This window comes from Magallana gigas, chromosome 3 (assembly GCF_963853765.1).
Source record: "Magallana gigas chromosome 3, xbMagGiga1.1, whole genome shotgun sequence".
Taxonomy (NCBI): domain Eukaryota; kingdom Metazoa; phylum Mollusca; class Bivalvia; order Ostreida; family Ostreidae; genus Magallana; species Magallana gigas.
Genome location: NC_088855.1, coordinates 38,100,645 through 38,125,555, shown reverse-complemented (window position 1 = coordinate 38,125,555; position 24,911 = coordinate 38,100,645). Strand labels below are relative to the sequence as shown.

At 35.9% G+C, this 24,911-nt stretch overlaps 1 protein-coding gene across 9 annotated transcripts in view; it reads right to left on the bottom strand.

The window, feature by feature from the left end:
- Positions 1-24,911, bottom strand: part of LOC105343243 (dynein axonemal heavy chain 5) — a 60,497-nt gene that overhangs the window by 17,898 nt on the left and 17,688 nt on the right. For 2 of the 9 annotated variants that reach the window (XM_011450528.4, XM_066079659.1), the window contains exons 1-29: positions 21,265-21,405; positions 12,186-12,320; positions 11,839-11,923; positions 10,786-10,845; positions 9,220-9,383; positions 8,765-8,972; positions 8,292-8,632; positions 8,060-8,173; positions 7,858-7,965; positions 7,256-7,565; positions 6,998-7,134; positions 6,616-6,844; positions 6,318-6,496; positions 5,994-6,200; positions 5,562-5,879; positions 5,322-5,460; positions 4,946-5,206; positions 4,402-4,820; positions 4,016-4,217; positions 3,499-3,734; positions 3,119-3,337; positions 2,592-2,893; positions 2,202-2,442; positions 1,890-2,089; positions 1,613-1,766; positions 1,259-1,422; positions 793-1,000; positions 439-600; positions 4-228 (exon numbers count right to left, since the gene is read on the bottom strand). In XM_011450528.4, the coding sequence (XP_011448830.3) occupies positions 4-228; positions 439-600; positions 793-1,000; positions 1,259-1,422; positions 1,613-1,766; positions 1,890-2,089; positions 2,202-2,442; positions 2,592-2,893; positions 3,119-3,337; positions 3,499-3,734; positions 4,016-4,217; positions 4,402-4,820; positions 4,946-5,206; positions 5,322-5,460; positions 5,562-5,879; positions 5,994-6,200; positions 6,318-6,496; positions 6,616-6,844; positions 6,998-7,134; positions 7,256-7,565; positions 7,858-7,965; positions 8,060-8,173; positions 8,292-8,632; positions 8,765-8,972; positions 9,220-9,383; positions 10,786-10,845; positions 11,839-11,923; positions 12,186-12,320; positions 21,265-21,390 (5,853 nt within the window). In that variant the 5' untranslated portion in view covers positions 21,391-21,405. Of the gene's footprint in view, positions 1-3; positions 229-438; positions 601-792; positions 1,001-1,258; positions 1,423-1,612; positions 1,767-1,889; positions 2,090-2,201; positions 2,443-2,591; positions 2,894-3,118; positions 3,338-3,498; positions 3,735-4,015; positions 4,218-4,401; positions 4,821-4,945; positions 5,207-5,321; positions 5,461-5,561; positions 5,880-5,993; positions 6,201-6,317; positions 6,497-6,615; positions 6,845-6,997; positions 7,135-7,255; positions 7,566-7,857; positions 7,966-8,059; positions 8,174-8,291; positions 8,633-8,764; positions 8,973-9,219; positions 9,384-10,785; positions 10,846-11,433; positions 11,488-11,838; positions 11,924-12,185; positions 12,321-15,641; positions 16,054-18,098; positions 18,213-19,369; positions 19,512-21,264; positions 21,406-24,911 lie in introns of those variants that run through there. The other 7 variants (XM_066079661.1, XM_066079663.1, XM_066079660.1 and 4 more) reach the window with 6 other exon arrangements.

The window sequence follows — 24,911 nt, the reverse complement described above, 5'->3', positions numbered from 1 at the left end:
TACCAGGTCATCGAAGATGTCCTTCTGGTGGACGTGAATAGTGATGAGGGTCTCAAACTTTGTCCTCTCCACCTTGGTCAGGTCCTGTGTGGTCTGGTTAATCAGGATGTTCAGCAGGTCCAGGAACGCCTGGTTTGTCTGCTGCATGATCTTCCTGTCGTAGCGGGCGTGGGTCAGTGCCTCTGTGGAGTCACGGGTCCAGATCATCTGGATACCCAGGATTCCAACCTAAAACAAACAGATCAAAATTCTTAACCTATAGCTTGAATTTAAGCAAGTATTTAATTTCAAAACATATATACTAAAATCTCCACAACAATATGGATCCATCAGTATTAACTGGCTTAAATCATTAAAATCAAGATCCTTTATAGTTTTTCCAGATTGGAAATTTTTATTTTGATTAGAATAGGATATCAATCTGAAATGTTTGTTTACCTGGGCAGGAAACATGTTGAGGAACTCCAGAAGCTGGAAGCTGCTATCCTGGATAGACATGGCCGCCGTCCGGATGACTCCATGCAGAGACTTCTGGGCCATCAACATGAGAGACATCAGCCAGTTCTCCACATTACCTTCAGCCTTCACAGGCTTCTCAAGCTGTGGGAATAAAACAGAGATTTATTCATATTCATCACTCAGTCACTCATCAATTACATCAACACACAAATGTTAACATCATGATTCTACTTCTGTATAAACACATATAAGCTTTCTAAGAAATTGGGATTAGGCAAAGAAATCAGTGATTCTAGTAGTTGGTTTTGTAAAATTGTGCAAAATATTACTTACATCAATAGTTTCGTTTTCTGAGGAGTAAATGGCCAGAATCTGGTCGTAGAATTTTTCGTGGAACTTTACAGTCTTGAGATTGTCAAACACTGACAGCAAGTGGGCCTGGATGGTGTGGGGGTCGCTAGCCTGACCCAGGATCTCCAGCAGAGCGGGGTCAGACACAAAGAAGAATCGGGGGAACAACAGACGCTTCTTTTCAAGGTATCTAAAGGAGAAAATGATACATTAGACAATCATTTCCATTTTATAGTGACTATAACAAAGAGGACAGTATGATCAATATCTTAATTAATCTCAATTCAAACCAATATACACTCATACCCCAATAATCTTTTTAACTTATTTTTTCCATTTTTTATCACACCAACAAATGTGGAAGGTCTACCTTTATTTTGAGCAAGTAAACAACAATAACCAAGTAGATGTCAGTACTTTCAGTACTTTGATTTTGACTGTCCCTTACCCAGTGAGTGACTTCTGACAGAGCTCTAGCTGTTCCAGGAGGTGGGGCAGGAGCTGCATCAGGGTCTCGTCTCCCACACAACACTGCACTACATTGGGCGTCTCATGGGCCCTGGTCATGATCTTGATCCACGACTTGTCAATGTTGCTGAAACGTTTGGCTTCCTGTTTGGAGCAAAAACAATACAATTAATAAATGCTTGTTGCAAAACAGAATTTTTAAAAGTTAAAATTTACACTCTTTTGATTTCAGATCTGTGTTTAAAATTCTAAATCTAACATTTTTTTTTGGGGGGGGGGGGGGGGGGGAAATTTATACATTAAATAGGTTTTTTTTTCATTTCAAATTGTTTACCTTGGGCAGCTGTTTGGCAATGTCCCCACCAACAAATACAGCCTCCAAGTATACCCAAAGGTTCTGAACAGTCATCCAGTTCTCAATGATCTCAGAGGAGTTGGTCAAATTCTGCACCCAGAGCTGAATATTCTTCTTGAAGGGAGCATTGTACCTTAAAAGTTTAACACAAATACAATAAAGATATGCATCAACCTGATTCAAACACCATTATTGTACATGGTCATACTGCTGAGATAGAAGGATCTTGCCCTTTGTTTCTAGCAGTGTGTCATACCTGTTGCTGAGCAGGGAGCTGAGAACCATGAGAGAGTCTTCCATAAGTGAGACAATTTCTGAGGTGTTGTCTCCCCTGAGCAGTAACTCTCCTCTGTTCTTGAATTGAGCGAAGGTAAATTCCTTGTTGTTCCAGTCGGCAATGACCTGTTTCAGTTTGGCTTCAATGTCCTTCTCCTTGACGGCTGAGATACAGATATCCTGTAAAACACAGCCAGTTATCAGAGTTACATCTACCTCTCACTTACATATCAATTCAAAGCTTCATACACGTGACAATAAGTAATATTTGAGTAATAACAGTGATTCATACCTCAATTTCTTCCTTGAACTCAAGAAGTGGGGCTTCCAGAATGTTCTTAAGAGCAAAGTTGTCACTCTCCACGTCGAACACGTGACTTGTAACCTCAGCCATCCTATTCCAGTGACGCGGCTTCATGGCCTTGTTTGTCATCAGCTCAAGAAGAGGCACCATCTCATTAAAGTTGTCAATTGTTTTCTTCAAGTCTTCAAAGGCAGGCCAGTCCTTTAAGGCACGGGGAAGTTTCCTACACCTGTAAGTATTAACATATTGTAACATATCCTTCTATACATACATAACATCCCTAATTTTATTTATCAGTAAGACAAAGTGGTTAACAATTATATGTAGACATAATATTATATCAATAATTTCAGTTTTATTCATATTTCAATGCCTTACTTGTTCTGGAATTCAAGCAGTTCATTGTTGATTTTCTCAATGTTAATGTCCGCCCACAGAATGTCATAATATCCATGCACAGTCTCCAGAACATTGTTGTACAAGCTGTACAGCTTCTGGAGCAAATTCAGCTCCTTCTTAATCTGTCCGAGCTTGGGATAATCTGACACAGGCAGACCGAACAGTTCCTCTCCCCCAGTGTAAGTGATGAACTTCTTGTAAAGGACGTCAAAGTTGTTCTGGAAGATGATGAGTCTGTCAGAGGCCTCGCGAGGGGGAACTCCAGCACACATTGGTCCTTGCTGTTGGATTGAGAAGAAATTCAAATTGCATTAAAAATGTTTCCAAGAAGTGAGGAAAAAAGGTTTAATAAAGAAATTTTTTTTTGTTTAATAGAACAAAAATCGAAAACTTTGCAAGTAACCGCAGTTGTGTAAATTTTTAGAGAAAAGTTTTAAGTTTAAAAAGTAATAAAGATGTATAATTGAAGTTTTCATATACTTGTACAAGAGCCATACAAAACTCACCGTGTCGTATGTGCTGTAGAAGTCACTGCAGTCCGTATTGAAGGTTTTGACGTTTTCGATAAGTTCCGACTTGAACTGTGGCTGAACCTGGAGGAGTTCCGTCTGGACCTCGGAGGTCTGGACCTGGAGTTTCTCCCAGGAGTAGCGCAGTGTGTCGCACTTCTCTGTCTCTTCCTTATTGACCGGCAGGTCATGCTTGATTAGCATGGCATAGGACTCCTACAGAGTAAAACATCGGGGTTATCTCATCTCACATACACTTTTATATTAGAGGTTATTTTACACTTCAAGTTTACACTGCATATTGATATACTTAAAATTTGATTTTAGAAGGTTGGTAAGGGTCGGTTGGGTGAAGATGCTTTCAAATGTCAACTTACCTCAATTGGACCAATCAACATGTCAATCCTGATTTCATCATCTCGAATTTCTTTAAGGGCTGCCATGGCGAACCTGATATCATCGAGGTCCTTGAGGGGCCGAGACAGGCGCTTGGTGAGGTCCTCAATAAAGGTGAAGATCCTCTCCATCTCCATGCTATATTTCTGGTTACAGGCTTTGCCATAGTGGAGCTTCCATGCTTTGGTTTCTGTTGTCAAACCAAGCTTCAGGTTCTCTGGAAAAGGGCACCACAGTTTTATACCATGTTATTTGTTTTTTTCATCAAACATCTATTGAACTTCTGCTACTATAAGTTTATTTCTAAATAGCATTCAATGTCCAAATTTTCCAGGAACTTACATCAAAAAGATGTAAAATTGGCATAAACATGTAGTCATGTCTATGCCAACATTTATGGTTACATTTTACAAACAATTCAAGATGAAACCTTAATGAACATATAGTTTACCCCCTAAAATCACAACAATTGTATAGTCAGTGCCCTCGGCTTCCTACCTGTGTACAGGGCGATAGGGCCGACATCGTAGAACTCGGGCAGTCCGTTGATCTCCACCTCCAGCTCCTCGTAGTGCTTGATCTTGGCCTCGTACTCCGACAGCTTGGGGTCCTCCTTGTTGAACTCCACAAGGTCATCCTCTCTGTCTTTTTCCCAGATTGGGTGATAGCCAGAGAATCGGTCCAGGGCAGTAGTCACCTCCTAATAAAGTATCAAGTTAAATTCCTGTTACTAAACATCTCTTATCAATGACTTTCCATTTCAATGAGTAAAAAATCACAAGCAAGCAGTGTTCTTCCACTTCTTTTATAGCATTTAAAAAAATACACCAATGACAGGAAATTCTCAAAATGTTTAAAAAAGGAAACAAGCTTCTGTTTCTTACCTTTTTGGTGGAGTTGATGGATGTGGAGAGAAGGGACACCAGCTTGGTGACTTCCTTGTTCTCGGACACAGCCTTGAAGTAGTTCTTGGCCTGCTGGGTGATGGTGTAGTTCTTCATCTCAGTTTCCTCTTCCTTCTTCTCTCCAGCAGCATCAGAGGCAGCACTGACCACACTCTGTCTGCGATCGGCTGCCACAGCATGCTCACGGTCTACTGCCGATTTCTGAGGTCGTTTTCTCTCCTCACTCCATTTAGCCACGCCTTTACTGACAGAGATGATCATCTGAGCAGCTTTGTTGACAGTCTGTTGAACCTCATCTAATGCAGGCTGCATTACAATGTTTGGGATGGCCAAAGTAGCGAAGGTCTTAAAGAAGGGGCCACTGTCTTTCTTAGCATCACCAAAGCCTCCAGAATCTCCTGCAATAAAGAAATAAGAATTATTTTTCAATTTCTATTTCATCCACCATTCAAAATCACTTTATTCTCTATAAAGTGTATCAGATTGTGAGGAAAAGTTCTACCGATATATGCATTATCCTTACCCAGGTAGTGGACCATCGAGCTAGAGGTGATTCGTTTCCGTAGAGATTCCAGGGTATTCTTGGTGACCTTCATCAGGGCATCCTGGTTCCTGTGGTTGAAGTGAGCCAGCAGCTCATTGGCTGCCTCCTCGATGTTCTCTCTCATTTCTCGCTTCTTCTTGGCCACTAGATGAGCTTTAGAAGACACAGGGCGAGACTTCCTGCTGCTGGTCCTAGCTCCCTGGGATCCAGTGGGACTACCAGCCTGGCTTCGTTGTTCTTCTATTTAAAATAATAAAATATTTCATACATTGAATACAATTAGCAGTCTTTCACATATTATCTTATCTTCTTGAGTACAAGAGCTATCTTTGTTATATATCTTTAAAAACGTTACCTTCATCTTCTTCCATCTCAATCTTCTCATCTTCATCCTCGAAATCAACAGGACACAACATGTTGATCAGTTCATTGGCCGCTTCCTCCACCACCAGGGACTTTGTCTGCAAGGCCACAGCTCCTTTGGCACACAGCATCTGAATAACACAACGGAATCAATATTGTCAGGTTTTCTCCCTTTGCTCACATTGTAGATTTTAGTTTTAGGTTCAATCTCCACCATTCCCTATAAACATACCTGGGTGTTCTCCAGGAAGGCGTCACACAGCCAGGGCTCGTCCTCTGGAAGCTGACACAGCTTGGTGGTGGACATCTCCTTCAGGACGGCGTCGATCCGGAACTCCATCAGGTCGTGGGCGCGGTCCATCAGGAGCTCCAGTTCTCCCAGAACACTGTACACTTCCTGGATGTATTCCTGGATGTTGAGAGAGGTCCAGGAAAGCTTGCTCAGGCCCGGCTCCAGTCTCTTGTCCACTTTACTAACATGTGGACCCATCAAACTCTCAAAGGCTGTGGGGATCTTATTCCTCACCCTCTTATTTTCTTGCAGTAGCATCTAACAAATAGAACAATACAGATTATGATCACAAATAGGATACTAATACTCAGATACTGTAATTAAAATGAAGGTTCCCTCAGGCTTCACCATTAGAACACCTGGTTGATTTACCTGCAGTGCACTGTAGTTGTCTTTGTACTCAGTTTGCTTGGCTCTCATTGTGATGGCCAGTGGAGGAATCTCCAGTCCCAGCCTGGCCATGCACTCAGTCTCCCTCACCATGGTCAGAATTTGGGGGTCAAAGTTAACAAACAGTTCCGCAGTCTCTGGGTGTTTGATCAGGAGTGAGGCCTGAAGTCCTGATCTAGCAGCCTCAATCTACAAAACATTGCATCCATCAGGAAAGTAAAACACAACGGGGAGAAAATCTATTCTCTTATGATAATAAACAATAAAATTTTAATGTTTTTTCAGAATTATACACAAAGCTGGTACCTGTCTGAGCCATCCTCTGTGGTACAACATCTCAAACTCCAGCAGGACTTTGGCCAGTTTGTTGAAGTTCTTGATGATCCTCTTGGCCTCTGGCATTTCCAGGAGTTTTCCTTGCTGTTTGAAGACTTCCATGGGTTCCTGGATGCGACGGTAGAGCTGCCTGGCCCAGGCTATCTTCCCTGTTTAGGACAAATAATTCTTATGTAAGAACCTCATAGGCAATTGTTTTTTCTTTAATACAATTTAACTTCGATGATAGGTATTAAAGACAAGTCATCATAATTGAATTTCCACTAACCAGCAATAGGAGGCAGATCTCTGGCCACCGGTGGGTCATTCTTGTTTTTCTGGTACAGTTTGGACACATTCTCGATGTCCTTTCCGTAGTGACTGAGGATTCTCTGGTACTTGTCGTAGATACCCAGTCCTGGTAAGTTCAGCTTCTCGAACCTCTGAAGTAGGACCAGGGCTCTGGTGGTACTGACGATCTTCTCAAACTTCTGGTCCATGAACATCTGGATGTTTTGCTAAAATTCAGAAAGGGTAAAGGTAACAATATTCTCTAGTCATCAAAATTAATATTTTTTTTAGTTAGGGGAAAATTTATCAGTCCTGGGTTTCACAAAATAATATACCGGTATATACAATTGATCTCTATCAATTACATCACTGTCACTTACATGAAGTTCTGCCACCATTCTCTTGAATTCATCAAAGTCCAGTTCAAACTCAGTCTTCCTCTGGTCCAAGAAGTCATATGGTTTCTTCTTCATGTTGGTCACAATGACATTGAATCTTGTTGCTGACTGCTCAATTCCTGTAAATGAAGACCGATACATGTTACTACTTAAAAATCTACTGATGAATTCTCGTAGAATAAATTATCATTTACTATGCTGTACATTTCATTAACTACAACATGTACTAGAGATTTCTACCTTCAATTTTGGACTCGGACAAATGAGAGTACATAGAGATGGTCTCAAACATCTCAATGATCTTCTTCAGTCTTCGGGTGAAGGTGTCAAACTTTCCAAAGATGTACATTTCGGAGAACTCGAACGGCCTCTCGTTGGGCATCTTCTCCAGCTTTTCCTTGGTTTTGTGGAAGCAGCGCTGGTACTCCTCATTGAGCTTGATGCAGTCATTGAGTTTACGGACAACGTCGGCCTGGTTCTGAGTCCACACAGTCTCTGTCTTCTGACAACTGATGTAGGACTTACACGCTGTGATCATCTGATTAGTGATCTGAAAAAGAGGGTTTACAATTACTAACTTACTCGCCAATATTTTCAAATTGCTGAAATTATTTATTAAAGCCTGAACGTCAAAAGTGGCAACCTAGAAAGAGGAATAATTTTGTATTCCCTGCAGCATAGCAATATATGTTAAAATAACTATATAAAAATATTATGATCATCTTTTGTGTACAATAGGAGGGAATTCACAGAAAGGTGAAAAACATCTGTCTTTGGTCTTTGATCTTGAGGGATTAAAAAACGCCTTTAAATAGTAACGAGATTACAGATTTTAAGTTTACCTTGACAAAGAGGGATGTCATCCTCTCAGATGTGTTGTAGTATCTGGAGATGGAATGGATCATTCTGATGGCATTGATCAGGCCAGGTATTCCTTCCAACATGCCAACCTATACAAAACAAACCAACAATGTTGTTATTTTTTGGCAGAAAGGAAAAGAGAAGGAGATGGAAATGGAAAAATCAAATCGGAGTTGTCCTTACAGGGTCGCTGTTGTACAGAGGGTCACAGAACTTCTCCAGGGTGTACAGAAACTTGACATTGTCACGGGCCTCATTGGCTAAGTCGGTGATTCTCCTATCATGCTCTTGCCATTGCTTCAACAAAAAATATAAGAATTCATCAAATAGAAATTAAAACATTTCTACTACTTCAAAGTATTTCATTGCACTTCCTATCATTTCTACAAAATGTAGTACAAGTGAAATGCAATACCTTGATGAGCTTGGATTGGGAGGCATGCAAGACACCCAGCACAGCCTTCACATCTGGCCCTTTGATCTGATCCAGGAGGTAGTTGAAGCGTGACATGCGTTTCTTCCAGTGGTCGAGCTCAGCTCGGGGTCCAATGTCGTCTGCTTCCTTCCTCATCTGCTCGCTCTCAGCGAGGACCTGCTCAAGCTGCTTCAGCCAGACGTTCATACAGTTCTCGATCCCCTCAAGGGCCTCCGAGCTGTTGGCCACTGCCTGGTAGTCGGCAGGGGTCTGGATTTTGGACAGGTCATAGGTCTCACAGGGTTTGAGTGTAACCTTTTCTTCCAAGCTTTCTTGTGCACCTTAAAAAGTAAAATGGTTCAATACAAAACTATTGTAAATAATTCAACACAAAGCAGATCTGTACATCATTTATATCTGTTGATCTGATTACAAGTTTTATCCATCAACTTGAACAAATGAAAATTACTCACCAACAAGGACTGAAACAAAAGAGTCCAAAGTGTTCAAGAAGTCCTGTCGGACTTGTTCACCAGAAGGAGTGCCCAGAGCTCCCCATCCCTTGTCAAGGTTTTTCAAGGCAGGAATAAAGATGGAGGACAGAAGAGTCTCTACTGCATGCAGCAGTCCACTGCCGTTTTTCCCATTCCCACTGGTATCCAAACGAGTGAAGGTCACCTCCTGTTGTAAAAATAAAATATACAAGACTTAGTACTTTTTAACTGCTGCCTGATGAAATTCATGTCATTGCATATCTTCTGCCATAATACATATTGCATTGGAAACATTTTTACGTGAAAAAAAATTGTTCTCTTATTCTTGAAATTCTTCTTAACATAAAATTAAGGGCCTTAAATTAATTGATTAATCACTATACTACATCTTTCTGGCTGCAGAATATCTTTTTAGATTATTCATGGCTATTTACCTTCATAATATTGGTTTCGGTGATGGTGACATCTGCTTCGGCCACTTTGGTGAAAACTAGGGCCACTCCTCGCAGGGGAGTGTCTCGGCCATTGGTGACAAACACCTTGGGTTTGGATGTCTTGGAAACTTTGGCTTGAGGTGGACCCACTCTCAAATGATCCACTATCAAAAACAATGTACATTGTTTAATCACCAATAAAGAGTGCATATAGATAATACAGGTTTTTTTTTCTTATGAATGTTATGTACGAGTACGGTAATTTCAATTTGTTAAAAATAATACAGTGTAATATTATATTTTTAAATAATATCATTTCTTTCTTATTTCAAATCCCCTACAATTTTTACACCTCTTATATAATGTTATCTGTAATATCTTAAAATCTCTGTTTACTTAATACATTTAATTTCGTAAGTATAGCCCGCCATTCATTTCTTTAAACTATAATAGTAACCCTAATTCTCAATAAGCATTCATCGAGGGATTATGTTCACATAATAAATCTGCGTGTACCGGTACTAGAGAGTTAATTCTTGTAAGTAAATGAACTTTTAAGGACAAATGTGCATTGTTCGATATTAAGCAAAGTCTTACAGGTTAATTTAACACTACAGTTCTATATTCGGTTTCTATTATGCGTGACTATAGTATGTTCATTACATGTAATACATTGCATGAAAAACTTGCTAAAATCACATCTATAATGGTGCCTTTTCACATTCAACTGCAAATCTAAAATACATCAGGCATTATTTGCTAGCTATATTATCGTGAAACAAAACATAAGAAAAACATTAATCTGCGGACAAAAGAAAAACAAACTGAGTATATTTCATGGCAAAATATACTTCACACACTCAACATAAAATCAATATAAAACAAAAACTTAAAACGTTTCTGGTTAAATGCTAAAAGAAGTAAGAAATGGTATGAGGGAATGAAGAGTAAAATAATGGATGTGCTAAAAATTTTAATATGTAATTTTTTGCAAAGAAAAAAGATGACTATAGTCAAAAACAGTTCAAGAAAAGATGAAAAATCATGAGGTTAAAAGAAATGCTGCTTAGAGAAGAAGCTTGTGTGATTTGCGCTAACATTATTTTAGCAAAATTTAAGTGGCATATAATCATATTTTTGCCTTTTTTGTGTAATTCATTCAAATGATGCATGTATATACAGCTATGAAAATATTTGCTTCATATAAACCTAGGGTGAAAGCTTCATGTAAGCTGTGGTGAATTATTTCTAGTATTAATAAATAAAGATGACTATTTTTTGAAAATTTGTCTATATATATTTCTGACTAAATGGAGACAGACTCTAATATGGACAAACATTTTTAGTCATAAGCTCTTGTTCACATATGTACCATTTCTAAATATATCCATTACTTTTACATATTATTATTTAAAGTCCCAAAAACCCTGTTTGAAACGCTGCCAATTTTAAAGACATGCAGCTAGAAAAAGGAATTTCACAATGACATTAGGTGTGACTAATGGGAAAAGTCCATATCAGAGTCTTTAGAAAGAAGAGTAGGGATCAGACAACTTTGAATCATACAAATATTCTGGTCTTTTTTCCTTGATTCAGCAGTTTGGGGAATATGAAATCCGACCGCCACTGAAATACCAGAAGGACAAACGTTTGGTTACATTTAAAAGAGAAATGAAGTTGTCCCACATACAGATAAAAAAACGCCCTCAAAACACAAACCATGATGTCTAAGTTTGTACATCTCCATGGCAACAGGACCTGACAGGGATTTAAACATTTAAAATTTTCCATTGTTTGTATTGCTAAAACAGATCTATTTTTCCCTAAGCTTTTACTAGTAAGGCCTAATTACTAGAAAACACAAGCTGAATTCAAATTTAAAGATCTTGAACAAATTGCACCAATTTGTGAATACTTATGAGTTCTGATGTATAACCATTGGGTTTAGAATTCCATCACCTAGGTGCACAAGTATGGTTAAAACTCTCAAAACCAAATTATTAATATTTTCAATTGGACCCTTGAGGTATAATTTTTTAGCGAAATGAATTATATATAGAATCTGACATCTGTATAAAGGTATATTGATTAGTAGTTTGATCAATTCCACTGCATTTTTTAAAAGTGTTTGTCATTTTCAACCAACATATATTCAATTAAGGACGTGAGACGAATACAATTCACAACAATATCTGAATAGACATAGACTCGTACAAATATTTGATTCTCGTCTCCGGTTTGATATAGGAATGTAAATGCCCGCGTGCACTGGAAAGAAGAGAAAAATAAGAAAAAACAGTAGCCCCAAGTCATTAACAACAAATATGGTGCAATTAATGAATTAGGAAAAAAAATTCAGTCATGGATTCTCCATGGCCATTGACAAAATGGTGCTGAACCATTTACCATTAAAGTGTTTGTTTTCCTCATCCTATTGCAATAATCAATTCACAATCGCAATCTAGCATCTAATACATTTCATAGTGATTAACAATCACATAAACATTTTATAATTTGATCCATTAAGTGATCATTTCATTCACAGATGACTTTTTTTTCGTTCTCTCTACACTTTGACTAGCCACACAGCAGACTACTATTGCTATGGAGACACCGTACCTGGTTCCACATGTTCCGGTTCTTGGTAATAGAACAAGAGTTGGCTCACACTGTTTGGACTCAGGAACTGGTCCATCATTTCAATCTACAAACACCAGAAAAATACATTAATTTTAAATAAGAAGGAAGCATAAATTGTCTATGAACAGAGATTTCATCACTTCAGTATATGGGTTGTACATGAAACGATTATGATGAACTTTTCATTATATTCAAATCTGTTGAGATGCACAATACAAAAGTGCCTATTTTAATATCATAATTTGCATATGGTTTTAGCTTTTTATCCCTTTACTTCATTCATGCCAAAGATTTTTGGCATGGCTCTGAGGAACTCCATATCGTACCTGATTTCCCTCCAATATGGCATCCTCCACTTCAGTGAGTTCCAGACCGAGGCTGTCAGCGACGGTCTGTAGGATGTAGAAGTGGCGCTCATCTAGATGTGCTCGCTTAGCTTCCCTCTCTTCTTTGAGCTTTTGCTGAAGAGAAAAAAAAAGAATGTCAACACTTTCTACACAAAAATGATACCAGTAACAGAAATCCTGTTATTTTAAATCCTGAAAAGGTTTTATCAAAGTTTTCTAAAGTGTTTCATGGTACCAAAGAAATAGTAGAAAGAAGAATAAATTCAATTGAATTCCATTCAATCCAAGTCTATTTTAATGTATTAATTTGATCAGTACTATTAATATATCTTTTAACTTTTTATTATTTTTCACTATGTATGCTTTGCTAGATTACCAGTGATCAGGAAATGACTGTTGAGTGAAAAAGTCGGATGCACACTGCAAAAGCAGCAGTGAACCATCACTAAAATCTCAGTATTGAGTGTTATACAAGCAGATGTCAGAATCAATGAGTAGAATTTTTATAGGTTATCTTTCAAGTTTTTAATTCAAGATCATATGCTCATTAGGTCTTCATACAATATAAAAGTAATTTAACGCTTTTGTCTCCAGCCTTAACATTATTGTACAAGTGGCTGTTTGCATTGATATAGTCTTTTTCCCATGAAGAGCCGGCTGACTTTTTTCCTAAAAAAAGACCATGGTCCTTTGTCCAGCCATTTCTCAGAAGAAATTTGAGATTAAATTTTTTACAGGAAGTTAAGCGTTTTGGAAAATTGCACATGCAATGAAATTATTTAACTTAATCATAGCCCTATAAGGCCATCTATTTTACAAAATTTAATATAAGTAACTTGGTACATATTTACAAACCATTTCCCCTCACCTCACAATAAAGTCCTATATTTACAAACAGGTGGCATTTCTAATTGAACAAGTATTGATTTGGATGTATAATTTCAACTCAAGCCTTTGAAGTTTTGGCTTGCCAAAATAGTGCAAACTAAAAACTCTTCAAAAGAATTCAATGTAAGTTTTGTTATCCCGCTGAAAACCTTTACAATGCTATTGGTTTTTTACATGACCCTAGGTTTTTCTTTACATGTATGCAATTAAAGATTTCTTTACTTTTTCAAAATGATATACGACACTGTCACAGTGACACATAAAAAGTTGGAATGACACACCAAATATACAACAAACTTCTTTTTCTTTTAAATGGAAGATTTTAGTAAACTTGAACAGTGTTGAAGATGTAAACATTTTATAATATGTTCCAAGATCTTGTGCAAATAATGATCTGGGTGCCCAGGGAATCTAGATGGTTTTCTTACACGAATGTCTTGATAAATCTGTCCTTAACTTTCAGATTTAAGTGGGTACAAAAATAAACCCGGGCCCTTGAACGAAAAAAAATTCATTGCTGATAGTCATAATAATTTATGATAGTTTATCTAGTAGTTAAGATATTGGTGCGATAACGTGATAAATTTGTGATTTGAGCAATAAAAACAGGTCCCCCCTCCTATTCAGTCATCGATTGTTAACTTAAATCTAAAACCGGCAGGATTATCTACCCTGAGTGCTGTGCGTTTCAACTGTTGACACTGACAGTTTTATAAAGATCGACAATCAATATTACACTTGTCGATAAATTAAATAGAGACAAAATTCTGATCAATGCATGGGCCAAGGGTGTGTCCGGTGTGAATAATTATGGAAGGGTGTGCTTTTATAGTTTTAGATTGGGATCTATTGGTGTAATAAGAATTCTTTTCTTGTTTTATCTAGTATAATAAAATCTAAAACTTTTTCCTTTTAAAGCAGATGTGAGTAAATCCTAAATGCTGGCCCATGGTTCAAGAGACATTCAAAAGGGCAAGTGAGAATTACAAAAAAAAATTAGATAAAGAATCAGGAGAGAGAGAGAGAGAGAGAGAGAGAGAGAGAGAGAGAGAAAAAACAACCTCTAGTTATAGTTATGTATTAGTAAATAAAACAGTGATGTTCCAATTTGAAATTTATTTTTCTAACTTTACATAATGCACATACTTTATGCTTCAATTTTGATATCTTTAAACTGTCCCTCTAGATCGAACCCTGGCCAACAAGTTTAATTTCTTAATGTGAAAAAAATTATTTCAACATATCATTTTACAGCATGGTTTACACATTAAACTTAAAGCAAACTCAATGATATGTAATGACATGCATCATTTTTTTAATAGCTTCATCAATGGATATAAATATTGTAACTAATTCAGGCCAATATTATAAAATAATACAATTGCAAGGTTAATTTTGTGTCTATCGCTTTCATCACAAATACCAAATCCCAAGCAAACTTGAACAGAATTTGACGCAAAATTTATTGATAAATAGGTATATGAAATATGAGCAATTTTGAATAAAGCCAATATTCAAGAGGATTATTTTCATTTTATAATATGAAATATTTAAACCCATGCAAATTAAGCATTGATTGTTGAAAATCAACATGCAACCAACATGCATGCCTGCATGGTTATGAATACCAGTAATGGTCTAAGATTTTCTTTTTATTAATATTCAATTGTCACTTGCTCAAGGATATTATATATAAAAAGAAATTTCATAGGAAAACAAATTTCAACCTGCTACGCGATAACTCACACATTATTACATAACATCTGCATAGATCAGGTTAATCTGATTACAGTGCAGATTATCTGTGATTATAAGGGCCTGGGCATTATTATCCTGTGACAGATGTCTGTCCCAATCTTCATAATGACTATTTTTAAACAACAACATTTAAATCAGCCAAAAATTCAATCCTAAATGGTTGAAGTTTATCTGATAGATAAACAGAAATGTTCCCACACTCCTACTGCATAAATCCCATTGTGTAATCTCCAAAAATCCAACCAATTTAATTAGGAATTTCACTACAAAGAACTGCAATTTGTATGAATGGAAATTTTACATGGCAACAATACCTCTTCATTGATATGGATTACATGTACTAATATAATATTATCGATAAGACAATAAAGAAGGAAATTACGAGTAAAAATTTTGTTACCAAACAATATGCCAACCAAATATTGAAAATAAAGCCAGTATCACCTTCCAAAACTAATTGGTCAGTAACCAAGGAATTTATAAACTTGTTAAATTTTCTTCTGTCTGCATATACACATGTACTTTATAGTCTGTTACAAGAAAACATATCGGCTTGACATAATACTAAAATCATAACACAAAAGGAGAATCATTAGCCGAATATGACATGAATTTGTTAATAGTTTAAAAACATAATGATTTCTACAAGTAGGGTATATCGTAATTGTTTCCATTCATCGTCTCTGAAGTAATGAGTGTTTTGAACCATTAAAATTTCCCTCTGATTCTCTTTAGCCTCCCTCACCCCTACCACATTTTCCCCACCCCCACAGAATCAGCAAAACTTACCATCTGAAGCTCTCTATTGGCTTTCACTGTCGACGTTGCTGCCATTTTGAACTTTCACCAATTAAAATTCTTTAAAAATCTACTGTACAGTGCCTAAAAACAGATCCATACTACGAGAGAGAAAAATCCATAGAATAAAATCCAATATCCCTACAGCCTTTCTGCCGTTAATGACAGATAACTTTTTGTTGTGTCCTGTAGCAACACAAAAAACGGTTCTGTACAATCACAGGTAACACAGTCAAATCAGGTGACAACAATTCACCCTGAAGACTGTCCAAAAAAATTGACAGGTTTCATTTCTTTGTACATAACAAGCATACACAAACAGTCCAGAACTCAATGGTTTCCATGTGTCGTATATTGAGAAAATTAACCAATCATGTCACAGATAAGAACCAGAAGAGAGTAAAACGATCAAACAAAATATTAATAGTGGGTGCCCAAACACAAAGCCGGCATAGTGTTCCGAATTTAAATGTCAATTTCTCTAACTTGCATGGACAGATCAATTTTATCTATATATTCCTCCATGTGCCTGTTCTATTGTCTGCATGTATATACCTTCTCTTCAAAGAACAAATATTGGTTAAAGGGTTTTAATCAACCCCATTGTTCACATCAGGAAAGAAGGAGTCGAGGCCAAATCCCGTGAATTACTGGGATTAAACTTAATGTTCAAATTACCACAGTCCAGCAAGATACCCTGCAGTATTATATGGCTACTGCTGGGTGGATTTTTTTACCAATTATTAATTGGCATGGTTAATTATTAACCTAGTAACCTCTCATTTAGACCTAATTAATAATGAAATACTAGTTATTTCTGCTAATGGCTTTTAATCTCGGGTATTAATCCCCGAGGTGTAAATAACAGCATGATTAATAACAGGTAGAGTACAAAAGACACACAAGGATTTAATGAATAAACAGCTAACTATCCGCTGTGCCTGTCTGTGTTTAACTGTGTATATATATGTACATGTAGTGTCCGAATCAAAAACAGAATTGAGACTTTGTACTTGGGACTCAAGTAAAATACAAGTGGACTGTATTTCTGCAATACACAGAGGATAGCCAACATAAGAAATTCCACCTCTGTTATCGCACAAAGGAGGGATTCAAAACTCTTAAGGGTTGATCCTCTATATAAATAAGTACATGTATAGATGAAGTTATTATTATTTGTGATTGAATGCTAAATTGTTGATGAACATCTCAAAAAACCTACAAAATTATTTTTTTCTCCCCTTAGTATCAGGCATGTACATAAATCATCAAAGGTAATAGATAATATCATTTATAAGTTCCCCCCACCACCCTCGCCCCATTGAAATCAGCAACTGTATGGATATTTGAATTATAAGAAGGAATTTTGATAGAAAGAACTCTGACAAGAACTTTCAAATGAAAAATCTCATCCTTCTCAATCCAATTTTCAAGCAAAATCCAGTAACATCACTTTAAAGGTCTTAAAAAAAGAGATCATTTGATTTTTTTTATTGAGAACTCTGAGTTTTCAGGTGAAATAAAAGTTCTCAGGTTAGATATACGAGTGAATTCCATCATGTACTCATTCATAGCTACACATATGGTTTGATATTTAAGAATAATGATAAAGATTTCAATGCATCTTGTCTGATTATTACTTTATGACAACCATAAAATAAAGTGAAGAATATTCCATACATTTTATAGTATGTCATTTGTTCATACTTAAAATAAACACAAAACTTAAAATTCATTGAAAAGCAAACCTTTGTGTCAAAAACCACTTTTTAAATGTCTGTCGCCTTTAAAATTAGAATTGACAAGAAAAACATGTATATCAAAAGGTATCTATTCCATCTATTCATGTATTCTCAAAACACATAATAAAACAGCTATATTACAATACCATGATTTTGTAAACAGTTGTAAATTTCTGATGTGGCCTGACAATAAATGATGATCGGTGGAGTTTCCTACGTACATTTCCACTTTTTTTTAGCTGTTTTGCACGGAAGATGTTTTTGAGTTTCCTACATAGTTACCATCTTACCGTATTTTAATGTGTTGCGCATGAATTTTTTTCTATCAAGTTTTATTGTTATATATTTACATCTAACAAGTATTTTCTCCTTTATTTCTTAAGAAAACCAGTTGTGGTTCATATAGCTCTAAAGAAACTGAGAGGGTTGAAATCTACACAATCCAGTTCTAACAAGTTTATCGATCAGTCAAAATCTTCAGCAACCTAAGAAAAATCATGGACTGCACGAAATAATCATGAAGATGTTAGACTTATTCCCATGTAAGACAACTTGACCATTTCTTTTATCTAATGCACTGATTTACATCATAATTTAGTTATGCTAATGCAGGTAATGTAATTTTTTCTGCAATGTCGCTACTTCATATCCCTCATAAATCACCGAAGGAAGCATCTTATTTTTTAAATGGTTAAAATCTCCTTACCATCTGTTGTGCAAGTTGGTATTTGCCCCGAGACCCTACACTGGACAAGCGGGCTATTCTCTCTCGGTGAAGTTTGATCATTTGTTTCCAAGATGCCATAGTCTCTTTTTTTTCTAAATTTTATTATCAGGAACTTTTTAATTGACTTCAAACAAAATATTGCATAGGCGTTTCACTACAGTACATGCAGACCGATCTATATCTGGACTAAATAGTACTGTTAGCTTAAAGTGCAAAAATCCCAAACAAACATGGAAATCATGATGCAACAAGGATGGTAATCAAAGGCATTTTAAGCACTCCATTGACTTCAAAAGTCTATCACATTCAGACATTTACACTATTTTCTGGTAGCTTTTTCTCACAATATTAAACATTAAAATCTGAACCAACATCTGCATTTTTTATGTCCAAAGCATGACCATCCAAGTGACATTCAAGACATGCAGTAATGGCATTTGTGTGATCTCCGCAGACCTTGCCACTGATTTCTTACAGGTTTCCAATATCTATTCATCAGGTTGTAGAGTGTAATGGGGGTTCGTCCGTCTCAGTCACAGTCTAACAAATGACAACTACATTAATAATAAATACACAGGAGATTCCCGCCAAGGAAATGGAGGAACATCACATCCGCACACGGAGGAAAAATGGTTTATCTCTGTCTGGAACGACAACAGTTGCCTTATATATTCCGATGACAACTGTGAATTCTCCTTCAAAGCTAGGAGAGAGTGGTAGTCAACTTAAACGGATGAAGGCCCAGGCTGTTTCATAAAAAACTGAGGAAGAAGCTGATTTCCAGTGATGGCAATAATGACTGCAATCTGTGATACTTTACAGGTAAATTGTGCTATATGCACGAGGGGACAATTTACACAATGTCATCAAAACATCCTGTGGTGCCATCAATATAAGTGAGGAGTCATTGCATGTCAGCAGTCATTTCATCAACACCAAGGGGAAAATGTGCAATTTGCAAAAACTTAATTGCTTGAACAATGCAGAAACAAGCATTACAAAAATAGTCGTAAATTTTGCATGCAATTAATGTTCCTCTTGCAATTTAAGAAAGCATTCAAAACTCCTATATAACCTTATCTCTTACATAATATTTTTGTTTTTCATTGAAATTTTCTTTGTAAAAAAGAAAAGGAATTGTATGGGGTAAAAATTGTTAGAAAAAAAATATACAACAATCTTTTAATCCTTAAAAGTACTTTCTGGAAAATATACTTTACAAATTCCCGAAGGTTATGGTACATACTTACAATCACATCCACAACTCTTTGCTGTCGGATCCGAGTCCTTACTCTTAAAACAGCCTTCTTCATTAATCGTGACATAATCTTAGACAAATAATACAGCTTTTAAGTCTCTGTGCTTTCTCCAGAATAAAGTATCCAATTGCTTCTCAGGTCTATGGTACAATATTTATCCTTTTCATTCACAGTCTCCATCAGAAACTGTATCTTTTAAAAGATCATATTTTCCAGCCTCCTTGCTTTCTCCAGAATCAGGTATGCATTTGGATTTCAAGATAGAAATTAAATCAAATTTCATACTTCATCCATAGATTTGATCCCAATCCGACCAAGTCTCTTCTCTTCTTTAGGTAGAGCCTTTTGTCCACTGAATTACCTTGGTTAAGAGCTAAATAGTCTGACTTTGAGTAGGAATTACGGATACACGACGGAAAACAGTCATAGGAAGTCTTTTGACAAGTTCGATAACTTAAAGCAGTAAAAGCATCAACAGAGCTTAACAAACCTTTCTGACAATAATATGCAGCAATTTAATGTAAATTACATGGAGATTAATACACAAGTGTATGCAGAATTGCGAACGGTTCTCTTGTCAACAGCAAGGAATTTTTATCTAAGGTGAGGTATTATCTTATTGCACAAAATTGCCATAGTCTGTATCTTAATTTATTATGCATGGGAAAGCATCTCTGATCAGCAAAGCCTAATCAATGTCTGCAGCCAGTTTAATGGTACAGATTGCCAAAGTGACGGAGATAATCACTCTTATTGCGCAGAACTCACTTTGAAGATCGGAACGATAAGCACAGTACTCAGTCATCCGTTATAGTAGAGCTAGAACAAAAGCTAATGCCTGGTAACTGGATTCAGTCCTACAGTCCTACTTCTTACTCAAGGTTTGCAAACCAATCAAAAGCCAATTTAAAGCCACAAAGGCCCATTATCTAGTAAATGACTTCACAATTTCTGTCAGATTTTTCCAATGGTACAAGATTGTCTTTCTGAATTCAAAACACTATATCACGCTCCCATGTATCATTTCCTTTTTTCTCTGAAGAGAAGTATAATATCACAAAATCCTTTAAGATGATGATAAATTCTTCCTCATTAAAACAACTTCAATATCGTTAGAATAATTCAGAGTTTGCCAAAGTTTGTCAGTAAGTTTCCAACTCAGTTCTCCGTGGTTGTAACACCATTACATGGGGACCATAAGGAGCTGTTGGCTTGTAACATTAAGCTAGCCTCCCTCATATTACTTTATTTACCTTCCCTGTGATTTAGATAGTTTATTGCATTAATTTAAAGCCCAATAATGGGGAGGAGGAACACTATTCCTGTCCCCGAGAGTCTCGAGTTGTAGAGAGTCAACCACACATAATCAACGGCTCTTCTTACAGAGATCTAGAGGCTCAAATAAAATTGTACACAAAAAGGAGAGACATTTTAATTTCCTACTTTCCCAGCATGGAAATAAAAATTTCCATTTTCATTCATATTAGACTTTCTTACAAAAAGGTTTCAAGATAAATCAATTTCATCCAGTAGAGATGAAGAATGCAATGCATTAAAACAGCATGAAGTTATGGATGATCGAGTGTATTTCTAGAGGAATCAATCCTGCTGTGGTTTGCAAGAACAGAAATATATATACCGGTATATTCTCTAAAAATCAACTTTTAAATCTGATAGAAGACAGCCATTCTTCTCAAACTGCAAAAAGTGAACATGAACAATTGATTAGCGCCCCAAACCCTCATTGAAATATATAAACCTTGTGTTAATTAGTTTGTGTTCATGCTTGTTTGAAATAACACTTTAAATTTTTATTAGCCATGTACAGTCCTTGGATCTTTCCCCAATCATGCCACAGTTTTGGTCCAATTTCCCTGTTCCCTTACCTGCAGGTTTTGAATGGAGATGTTCCTTTGCACTCGGGTTCGACTCTTTGATGCTTCCTGAGTTTTATCTTTACTTTGTACAGCTTTTGCAGCCAAGTCTTTCCATTTTCCACTGGATTTCCACATTTTTAAACACTTTCCTCTTAGAAGTCCCAAAATTAAATACACGTTGGCAATATATATTTTTATGCAATTTCCTGCACAATGGTTCAATAGAATAATATTTACTTTTCCATCAAACTATCACCATTTTGTATGGTTCCCAATGGATAAAAATTCACATCTCAGAGAATCACAATGGAATTTAAATCCATTAAGGAATTAATTCTTATGATTTCACTTCATTTCTAATTTATTCTTATATCAGACATTTTAATCAAATTGCTAACACCAAATGAATCTTTCTCATACAATGTAAAGTCATTAAATGGCATTTCAAACGAATTAAAACTTTTTAAAACTTTTGTGGAAGTCAGGACCAAAAACCTTTTCAAGTCTTCAAGTAGTGGGTGGTAAATCCCTAATGGAAGATGAACCCAGACACTCAAAAATTTCTTATTCTCTTCGACTGCAAGTCATGAGCTTATGTAAATCAGTAATTATCAACCAAAGGTGGTCCATAAAATCCATTGTTTACCCAATCAGCAGTCTTTCACCGAATTTTGACATCGGTTAACGGTTAACAGTGTAGATGGCATAGAATTTACTCAAACACACCAAGGGAGCTCTCATCTCAAGGAGTTACTAAGATTCCTGGGCGAATTTATCATTCTTAGAGTCAAAGGAATCCCTCCAACTGTGTGTATCATAAACTCCGCAAATGGTACATTGTCACTTATGTCGGGAGGTTTCAGACAACTAGCTGCTATAGGAATATTAATAATTTATTGTTTGCCTTTTGCTTTTATATCACAAAGTCAACACTTTCACAGCATCAATTGATTGAGGGCAAAAATGTTTTAGTGATCAAGCTAAGTGCATATAACTATCATCGTATCAAAATATTTACTTCAGGATACCGTATTGTCAGCGAAACCAAAGCAACAGAAGATCACAGGAAAGCGCTCTTCCATTTAGTTTATATCTCTTCAATCTTAATAAGCAGACTCTTTAATTAGTACTCAAGCAAACATATCTAGAATTTTTCACGATGCTATGAATAAAATCAGTGGCAATTTTAAAAACATCTGAGGTTGTGCTCGTAAGGCAGATTAAAAATTTCAAAAATGAAAAATAATTTAACCTCTGCTGATGGAGTCAAATGGGTGGAAAGTAATGTACCATAGGCAATCAATTGGTTAAACTGTGTTTATATCTTCTGGCTTAAAGCGTTCACAACAATAAACAAATCTTTGATTGTTTAATACATAGTTATCTTTCATCATCTAATAGATTTCACCTTTGAACTTCACTGCCAGTATATTGATTTAAAATACCCAGAAGAACCCTTATACATTATTTTCCTGGCCTCACACCTTCCCTTTAAATAAGGTTTGTGATAAAAATTTGAAAAGTTTTAAATAATATTCCTATTCAAGGCTCAAAATATTTTTAAAATACATATCAAATATACTGCACTTGCAGTTTAATCATTATGAACATTATGTACTGTAATTACCATCAACATTTTTTTTTTAGGGTTTTCAGAAATTCTTTGGGCTGACAAATAACACACGTATTATCATGATATGAATTTATATATGTAACTAACCGTGGTCTCTTCCTATTCAGTTTTACAAACAAACAAAAAGTCATCGTTTTCGACAGAAGAATATTTAATAAATATATGTTTCCACCCTTTCACATTACTCAAAACTCTGCAAATTCTTATGCATTTGTAACATGTGGAAAAGCTTGATTTCTGATTCATATTATCCATGGACTCCCTATGTGGTCCCTTACTGTTCCCCTGGATTCAAGTTTTAAGTTTCAACTGCCTCTTACTGAATAAGCTAGTCAAAGCTTTAAAATTTGATTAAACAATTCAAAGCCTTTTTCTTGCTTCCATACAATGTTGTGTGATGGTGGTATACTGGTGGTGTATGATGAAGATGCCAGTACTGATTCTCAGGGAGGAATAAATTGACAACCCCCTTGGATCTTTATATTGAACAATTAATTGGATAATCAATTCATAATAAACTAGAGCGGGAAATTTCCGATACAACTCTTATTCCCCCAATAACAATCTCTTTAATAGAGCCCATTGATCTCAATCCTGTTCAACACCTGAACTTCATCAATGTATCACATATACAGACAATATACAAGTCAATATTCCACAATATTCTAATTCTCCTTGAAAATTTTGATAAAACATACATATATTTCAAGGCCAATTTTCTGTCTTTGAAATCAGCAATACAAGTCTAAGTGCACTCATCAATATTTATCAAAAAGTATGTATTGTTGCTGGGTAACCCATTAGTCATTAAAGGTTTTATCTGAATGCAATTTAGAGATGTATTTTTGCTGCATACATTGTGCATTTTCAATTATTCAAACTCATTTCTATCTAATTTCATATCCCAATTCCTGTAAACCTAGCTTTTCATATAGACTGAACAAGGAATCTTTTGTCTAAATGTGTGTTTTCGGTTGGTTAACTCATAAAAATTTCATTTTGATATCCAAGGCATAAGTATCTATTTACACTTTAAAGTTTAGTAAACTTCACAGAGATAAGCGTTTGTTCGCTTAGCAACAACCAAACAAAACACTCTCAGTTTCCTCACATTCAAAGGGGAGTAACTCTGATACAGTAAGAGGCACACGTATAGAAACTTAACTTAATGCATCATGGTCTACTTTAAAGCTTATCTATTACCAAATAGATAGGTGTCTTTGATAATACTTAACCCTCTTATCTCATCACAAATACCAGCCACCCACTCAACACATTCTAAACATGTACGAGGATTGTTCGGAAATTATTGAGACAACCCATACATTTTCATTTCCTGGCAACAGATTTTTTTTAGTAAAAATTGGCATAAATTTTGAACAAAGCATAACAAATGATTGACCAAAGTAAAATGTAAAAATTTAATTTGTTTACAACAGAATAAAAAGAAATCGGTGCTTGGGGCACCATGCACAGACATAAACTCGGAGGTTGGAAAACTAACAGTATTGTCAGACCTACAGCAAAGGAGGTTATGTGGTTTATAAAACAAATTAACAAGCAAATCTTCTTTTAAATTTAGATATGATTTGTATAGCATTAAGCAATCATTTAGAAGGGAAAAAATCCAAATAGTTTTGCTTTAAAATTTGATCATTTTCCTATCTCTTTATATAGACCTCTTCTTCTTTAAAGGAGATTAAAATAGTCTAAAAATGGTCACGACCATCGAGCCCTCTTCATAGTTAAAAAATCAAAGTACTGGTACATTATGCTCATCTTGCTTTTCATGGTGACTAATTTTTGTGTAAATTTTATTTGTGCTTGAATTGAAATACGAAAATAGTATACAGAAAGCGAAGCCATGGAAAATTGAATTACTACAATGGCATAATGATATTTGACATTTGATATTTGTATATATCAAATTGGTGAGAATCTCAGAAGAAGACCTTTTCTAGCAACTGCTTTAACAAATACTATATATAATATATATATATATAAAACTAATATTAACAGTTGT